This window comes from Aulonocara sp. 'chitande type north' Nkhata Bay, linkage group LG2 (genome assembly GCF_057382095.1).
Source record: "Aulonocara sp. 'chitande type north' Nkhata Bay isolate Kocher_YH1m ecotype deep benthic linkage group LG2, A_spYH_male_GT1.1, whole genome shotgun sequence".
NCBI lineage: Eukaryota > Metazoa > Chordata > Actinopteri > Cichliformes > Cichlidae > Aulonocara > Aulonocara sp. 'chitande type north' Nkhata Bay.
In genome coordinates, this window is record NC_141345.1 from 33,750,104 (window position 1) to 33,759,107 (window position 9,004).

At 38.2% G+C, this 9,004-nt stretch overlaps 1 protein-coding gene across 1 annotated transcript; it reads left to right on the forward strand.

Moving 5' to 3' along the window:
* Positions 1–1,520: 1,520 nt before the first annotated feature.
* On the forward strand, positions 1,521–7,930 carry lrit3a (info leucine-rich repeat, immunoglobulin-like and transmembrane domains 3a). Its single transcript, XM_086260138.1, has 4 exons — positions 1,521–1,831; positions 3,129–3,595; positions 5,469–5,774; positions 5,911–7,930. Exons 1-4 carry the CDS (start codon positions 1,716–1,718, stop codon positions 6,930–6,932), a joined length of 1,911 nt encoding a protein of 636 aa, XP_086116264.1. The 5' UTR covers positions 1,521–1,715; the 3' UTR covers positions 6,933–7,930.
* The last annotated feature ends 1,074 nt before the right edge of the window (positions 7,931–9,004 follow it).

Here is a 9,004-nt window from a genome sequence, read left to right on the forward strand (position 1 = left end):
CACTGACAAGGTGATTCCTAAAGAGCTATTACCCCAAATCTTTTAATCAAAAACGTATCATACCTTGGCATGGGGGGCAGAGAGTCCTTAAAGGAATATGATAAAACCAGAAAAATGTAGGACAAAAGAAAAAGTGGCACACCTACAGCATAATGAACAGAATGCGAAAATCATGTCCTTCAGAAATTGGAAACAATCCAGCAAAGACTTGACACACGACCTGAGAGATTTATCTGGCACATCTTCAGTTGATCCATCTACTGTTCACTGAAGCCTAATGAGAAATGGTTTCAGTGGAAGGGTGGCTACCTAGAAGCCATTCTTAAGGGAAAAAAACAGGGAGAAAAGGCTGATGTATGCCAAATTACACAAGAATTGTACAGAATATCAGTGGATAAAAGGTCTCCTTGAGTGATGAACCCAAATCTGAAATTGGTTGGAATCACGCTCGAAATGTATGGAGGAGGTCAGGAGAGAGGTACAGCAGAAAAAACAGAAAGTACTGTGAGATTTTGATCCGTCATGCAATACCACCTGGAAAACACCTGACTGACAAAGGTTTCATTTTTCACCATGATAGCGATTCCAAACCCACTGCCAATGGAGTAAAAGTGTACTTGGACAGAAAAAGCATACACAATGGCACACCATCAGTCACTACATGGTCTCCCCAGAGTGTGCACCTCAGCATTACTGAAGCGGCGTGGGATCATCTTGACAAAGAATAGAACAAAAGGCAGCCAACATCCAAAGTGGAGCTTTGGGTGTCCTTCAAGACACCTGGACACTACTTAAAGAAATGACAAGAAAGCTTGCCTAAAAGAGTTCTGGCTGTGTTAAGAATAAAGGTGGTCATACCAAGTATTGACTTTGAAGCTAGTTAGAATTGTACACACAGTTTTTTCAACTATATTTCCATGTATGTTTAATAAATCACTGTACCTATTTCAGGTTTACCTGGCAAAATGTAAAGAGATGAGAGGTGGCTCAAGCCACCGCTCAAGCCCTTTGCATAGTATTATATCAGCATAATGACTACCAGAAAATGTATGTCTTAGAATGACATACAAAAACATTAAAAGCAACCCTTGATTAACAGACCACTAGCAAATACTGTCTGAAAATATGAAAGCTTGCATTACTTCAAACATATCTTCAGCAGACAGGTTGAATTTGGCCACTACCTAAAGCTACTGATCCTCCCAGTGAGGCAATAAATCATATCCAAGATTACATTTTACACCCTGGTGCCAGACAGAATTCCCTCAGTCTAAAATATGGCCTCCAGCTAAATGACATATTAGTATTTGAGGAATCTCTTCAGTTAAAGGAGTTTGCATCAGATTTCATGAACATATCCACAGTGTTATCTTAGACACAGGCTGACAACAGAGGGACAAATCAAACTGCCTTATAAGGTGAACATCTTTCCAGAACTGGCTAGCGTGCCACCTTGGTTAGCTTCCGTGACCCTGTCAAGCCTAAGAAATCCTTCACTAATCCCACCCCTCCTTCCCCCGGTCAATCTGACAGGTCACCTGTATTAGATCCTCAGCCTACCGCTGCCTCTTATGTACTTTTAAAGCTCTTTTAATTTGTTTCTATTTGGTTTTTTTGGAGTGGGAAGAATAATCCTTTAGTCTCTCAAGGCATCCGAATGTCTTTTTTCCTGAGATCCCCTCGATGTGAGCATTTTGGGTGCATTCAGTGACATCATGCGACGACTTCTGTGCCTGCATGCATTCCTATGCTGCCTCACTATGGCTCATCCGTTCTGTCCATCCCAGTGTACCTGTGTTTTTCATGGACGCACCGATGGAACAGGAACCAGGTAAATAATATTTTGTGGATACATAAACTGTACGTGGCACATTTTGAAAATCTAAAAATGAAGGACAATTTTTCAATTTATGAAGAGTTTACGTAGCCTGCGAGTGTCCCTAATTAGGTCATCTTGTGAAAGGATAGTACTTTTTACTTGTAAGAACTTAACTTAACTATATGCCACCTTCAGTGCTCTTATTCTAAATAAGTAAATGTATAGCAGAAAGTTATATGTTCATGGGGATCATTTACATGCGTACTTATGGTATATGTAAAAACCACCCCCAAAAAATCCTAACTGGATAACCAGCAACCAAAAAAGATAAAGTCTTATATTTACTATGCGCTAAGAAAAGCAACTGTTTCTCAAGCATTTAATTTAATTAACTCTTCGCAGTGCAAAATGTGCAGGCCGTATTGATCCGTAATAACATAATGTATGTTACCTGGCATAGCACCGAACTATTTATAGGGCTACCTGAGAAAGACCTAATGACCCCCAGCATAATTAGTCCTATTAGTACTATACCAATAGTAGATAAAAAAAAGTTAATTGTGGAAGAATCACTTTGTATATACGGATAGATGACAAAAATCAGATATTAGTCAACCTCATGCTTCCCAAACTATTGAAATGCACCTTACTACTGATTTTACAAGTCTCTCAAACTCCACTGAAGTTATGGAACATCATTCCTCTAAAATATATTGCCTCAGATATAGTTTGGTGCTTTGTTTAATTAGGTCAAGAATTGATGACTAGAAAGGCCATGCACTGCACAATTCCCATCAATTCATTGACTGATGCATGTGAGGAAGTCAAGCTCACAGGACAAATCATAGAATGACTGCTAAAAGAAGGCTATAATAAGAAACAGCTATGTATTCATTTGTCATAACAACTCCTTCTAAGGGAGGCTAGTACAGGATAACACAGCCAAAAGATCCTCTCACTGTACAGACCAAGAGTTATGGTTTTTCCTTGAATATGTCACCTGTCCTTATATCCATGACTACAATTGATTGCAAGATTTCCACCAAGTTTACCAAGTCTCCTTGGTAACTACAATTATGTCAATCAAAGCATCATACATTGTGATATAGTGTAGATTGTTAGAACTGGTGTATGTATGAACGAATCAAGGGATGTATACCAGTGTTACACCTATTTGAAAGATCAGTGTTTCCTTAAAACATCTGTATCTGTATTACTCTTCTTAAAACAGGCATTAGCTGTTAATAGGAGGAGATCATAGAGATGAGATAAATCTCACATGAGATAAATTTCTGTCTTTGATTTTCAGATCTGTACTGTGCAATGACCCAGACATGTCTGACATCCCCGTCAATGTCCCCGTGGACACAGTCAAACTTCGTATTGAAAAAACTGCAGTACGGCGAGTCCCAACAGAAGCTTTTTACTACTTGGTGGATCTACGATACCTCTGGATTACCTATAATTCCATAACCTCAGTGGATACTGGAAGTTTCTACAACCTAAAAGTGCTCCACGAGCTGAGACTGGATGGAAATATGATCTCAATGTTTCCATGGGAATCTCTCAAAGAGATGCCAATGCTGAAGACACTGGATCTTCACAACAACAGAATTAATAATGTTCCCACCGAGGCAATTCCTTACCTCCGCAACATTACCTACTTGGATCTATCCAGCAACAAATTAACCACCCTGCCCTCTGAGCTCATGGACATATGGCCACCATTTAATGGTCTACCTGTATCTTCTAATGCCTCCCAGAAAGTAGTATTAGGTAAGAATAAAATGCTCTGTCTGACTTGGTTTGTAGGACACTTTTCGGGTTATTTGTAATTACTCCAGGAACTTCTTTCTATCACCTGTTAATCTAGCCAGATTTGTTCTCACTGAGCAGTAGTGTCTGCCAGGAAAAAGTCAAATGAGCTTAATCTAAGCAGTGGCAGAGCTTACATTAAATGTACATTATTGCCTGATTAACTGCAAAATAATTAACACAATACAAGTGCATGTGTGTAGAAAGAATCAAAGAGAGAAAAGAAAAGAAAGAAAGAAAAACAAAGTAAGAAAGTTGAATTAATTTGATCACTCTATGGAAAAAAAGCTACTTGTAGTATAATCTGTGATGCATATCAAGTTGTTACAGATAGACTAAAGCCAAACCCCTTAATGTGTTTATGGGCTGTTTCCCTGCCTTTAGCGGTGCTGTAGTTTACTTGTCAGGAACAAGTTTAGACCTGTGTTGTCTGGGTCAAAGCCCAGAGTTCAGATTAATAATCCAGTGGCCTTGTTTTAACTGTGGTTAAGTCTGAACCGTTTGTCTTCTAGAAACCACCCGTGTCAGAGCTTTAACCTGAAGATTCACATTCACAAGTTCAGACACAGTGCACACAAGGCTTAACTGAAGTTTTAAACTTCAGGTTTCAGGTTTATATTCAACAAAAAGTTTAGAAATATTGGAATAACATAAATAATTTCAGACCGTTTTAATGTATGTTATTTGAAATAAATGTTGGATCAATTTACTTACTTACACTAGAAAAACTGGCTACTGACAGAAAAAAATAACCCCACATGAAATTGGAAAACAGACAGTCCAACCTGGTATGACTGCACACAAATGCCAAATATCAAAAGACATGAAACTAACAACGTAACACTATGAAAGTACGTAAACACAAATTCAACTGAGCCATCAGATATGTGGCAGTGCTAATAATTGTGCAAAATCACACGCTGTTTATTTTTTATTTAGTCTTTTCTTCTTTTGTATGCAAGTGAATGAATGTCTCTTGTACCTTCGGAGCACTGACAGTCTGAGGTTAGGGCCAGAAAGTTTATCCATGCCAGAAGAGCCCCTGTATACCTGAAGGAAATACAGGATTAAGTGACAGGAAAAAATGGGCCATGCACAGGAGGAGAACTTCTTTAGTGTATCATAAAAGTACTTTCTGTTAATATTAAATAGGAGCTATGCTAAACTTTATTATTTTGAATTAAATGCCAACTACACACAGACTTTCAGAATGTCATTAATGATGAATTGTTATCAACAACTTTATTTTCAACATGCAATAAATGTGCAATTTACACAAAAGTCTGTAGTTCTCTTAAGCTGGATTACAACTATGTTTTTAGTGATTGCTCGATATTTGTGCTAACACACCAAGCTAATGGAAAAAGTACGCTACCACAAACTGGAGGAAGGGCAAGCACAGCTTAGGTACTTTGCCACTGTTAAGACAAACTAATCTGCTTAATGGGCTTTAGTATCCATTGGTACATGTGCTCACCTATTGTGTGCACCAGGTGTTTACAGTGAGCTGTAAAGTAAACTTCATTACTCGCTTATGAAAGGCTTCCTTCCACAGTTCAATTATTATGCCTAAATTAAGACTTTAAAGCCAAAAAGAGAACTAAAAATACAAACGCATTGTACGCTGATGAATAGCATCAGTGTAATTTGTAGTTTTCTTTATAACACCATACTCGCTGCAGCTCTTTGAAAAGTATTGCTAGAGCTCAATGTGGACTTCTAAAAACTTCTCATAAATGTGACTTTATTATCTTTTGCCCTTTCACTGCTAGAATACCATCTCCACTTTTCTTAATGTTGAATCATATGTATCCTTTTTTCTTTTCTTCTTAAGGCCTCCAGGATAATCCATGGTTCTGTGACTGTAAAATCTCCAAGATGATTGAGATTTCCAAAATGGCTGAGACACCAGTAATTTTGATGGATCTATTTTTGACCTGTGCTGGACCAGAAAATCTTTCAGGTGTTCTTTTTCAGCATGCTGAACTTGAAAACTGCGTAAAACCATCAGTGATGACATCTGCAACCAAGATCACATCTCCTTTGGGCAGCAATGTTCTCCTACGATGTGATGCTTCAGGCTTTCCAACACCAACACTTTACTGGGCTAAATCTGATGGCTCACCAGTCAGTAACACAGGTAAATATTAAAGCTCTAGGAAATCACAATTTATCCTGTTTTTACGGTTTGGGCATTTTAGCTGCCTTGAGCCTCATTCAAAGCTTCACAGTGATATATGACATATAGCTATTTCTGCTTTTGTTCCACTCTACAGTCCAGGAGTCACCTGGAGATGGCATCAGATGGTCCATCATGAGCTTGCATGGGATACTGTACAAGGATGCTGGTAACTACAGCTGCAAAGCTAAGAATGTCGCCGGCAGTGTGGAAGCCACCATTTCTCTCACTGTTGCTGGTACCATTGGCACTACTGTCCCCCCACAAAGACCTGGCATTGACACTGGGCCAAGCAGTGTGGGCACAACAATAGTTCCACCAACATTCATTCCTGACTCATTTATGTCGACAGTTCTCCCAAGAGCATCAACAATTGCTTTTTATAGAAAGTTAAAGCCTACCCCTAGCAATGGTTTACAAAAATCTAAAGTTAAGCAATCAAAAAATGAGCAAGGAAGCAACGTGACAAAGCTTGCAGCCGATGAAAAAAGCAAGAAAAGCGATACATCAAAGTCTATTAGGGACCTAAAGATTGTTGAGGAAACAGCTGACAGTGCAGTGTTGCTCTGGACTGCAGATGGGTTACCAAATGATGCTCCACTTACAGTGGTATATTCACCCTATGGTGAGGATGACACTAAAAGGACAGTGGAGACTAATGCTGGCAGTGGAAAAGTACTCCTAGATGGACTGTCGTCTGGGATGAGGTATTCAGTTTGCCTTGTAGCAAAAGGTGCTGCTGCTGGAAAAGATCCCTGTATTGATTTTTACACACTGGACAATGTCGAGGATGGTGGGCAAAACCAACTTTTCATCATCGTAAGTGGCATTGCCTGTGCTTTGGTTTTACCTCTTATTATCCTGCTGCTCTACAAGATTCTCGCTCTTTATTGCAAGGGACGCAACACCGGATTGAATGAAGAGGACCTTGAAAAAGAAAGCTATGTCAAGTTTGAGACAATATCAATGAAACAAAGAAATCTGAACTCTCACCCAACTGAGCTTTGGGCAAGGAGACCAACTAATGAATCAGAGCGAATGCTGCTGTGTTCCAGATCAAGCATAGACTCCCAAATGAGCTATAAAAGTGAGAGTTCTCGGTCTGAATATCTCTGCTAAAGCAGGAAGCCATGGTAAATGTTCACGCACCATGGTAGTACCACATTATATGAGATACTCTTTACACGCCTTTTGTGACATTGATAAAAATTATCAGCTATATAATTGTTCATAAATATATATTCATTTAATTACATCTGCTCTGGATCAGAGAATTAAAACACCACCATAAGAAAAGTCTTACTACTTGGTAGTCAGGTAACTTTCCATTGCAGTTATTTTGTGCTAACAAGACCAGCTCCCAAGTTAAACTAGTTAAACTAGTTAAACTAATGGGAAAGAAAAAAAATTGCATGAATCATTGCATGTATATTTTAACAATTTAAAAGTTTGGTAACTGCCCTAAAACTACATTGTTTTTCTCAAAGATAAACCTTCAAGTGAACTTTCCCGAATCTCAATTGTACAGTTGCATGGACTGACTTGATTTTAAGTGGTTCGGCTCTTGTAAAGTAGATTATTTGGGGGCAGGATATGTGCCAAACAAACATTTTTTTGCCATTACTATTTAAATTCAGGATTTTTTAAGTGGTCTGTCACTCCTTTGTAACAGCTCTGGTTATGAATTTATTTTGAAAGGCTTTAGCATAGTTAAAGAACCTTCCCCAGACAATATATTTATGATTTCCTTATTTTTAAAGCCTTATATAACAAAATAAATTAAATGTCACTACAGCACAACACATGGTTATAAATGATATCATACAAGTAATTAGCTGTATATGATCTTTGATGTCTTTTTTGATGCCAAAGTTGCAAAGTGTCAGGTATGAATATTGTGATAGTGTCAGAGAAAAGCCCAGATTTTTCCATAACATTTCCATGATCATGTTGGCTTTAAACATTAAGCCAAACGTTGCCTTTATAGAAAAGTACTGTCAGTGTGTTTGTACATAACGGACTCATTAATATTGCCACTTTATATGACATGATGTATGTATCTAATTGTCTATAAATGCACTGTGCATTTGTTTTTAATAAACAGAACAACTGTGGAATTATAAGTTGGACATATTACTACACTATATGATCTGCGTAGATAGGTGTAAAATTTTCACATGAAGAACGCATCTCAAAGCAATTTTCCAAAACCTAACAAACTGGTTAAAGAAAAGAAAAGTTGTTGATGGATTTTAATACATTTGCTTTAAATTACTATATGTAACAATATATGTCTGTATGGTATGCTTAGTGCACATTTTTAAAAAGTTTAGAAAGACATTTTAAATGTGATAATTCAATTATCAACAGGCCGAGGTAGATTTCTTTGACAAAATCAACAGGTCACAGCTGCCATTTACTCTGATCTGAACAGTCACTGGATTAAATCCTGTTTTTCTACGATACTTCTACGTTACCAGAAATAGGAGGTTGCAGAATTATAGCCTGTTGACTGCAGATGTACTGCAAATGTCAGCACTATGTCCAGGCATATTATACTCATGAATAGGCTTTTTGTGTAGGTGTGTAAAAATTATTATATGTGTTGTGGGGTCTGGTAAACGTAGAGGCATACAACGAGTGGCACCTGAACACACAATATCCTGCACCGGCTGCATGAATGTCTTCAGAAAATCAGGATGTCTTCTTGAATCAATGATTCAGAGATTAAATCCTTTGCAACTCCATCCTTACCTGGCACAGGTGATAAAGCAACATCAGGTAAGCTGGCAATTGATTTGCCTTCACCACTGGAAAAGCAGGTTTTACCACTGGACTGTTAAAACTGATGTATAGCATAAGCACTAACTTCAGGGCATTCACACTCCTCAGCCACACTGAAGAAGAGAGTCCACCTGTTAGTAACTTCTGATAAGGGAGAAATAAAATTATTTTGGCCCATAGATAACTGAATCAGCTCTTTACCCTCTCAGAGATGTGTGAAGGTGCATGGGTGTTTGCCCAACCACTCTACATGTGCTTTATGAACTTAAAGAAGGGATATGACTATGTGCAGAGTGGGTGGGGTGTCCTGGGGTGGGTATTTTTGGTGTATGAGCTATTTGTTGCATTGTTATGGACTACTACAACAGTTTCTGTACCATTTTAGTGAGAGTATGGTTTTTCTTTTC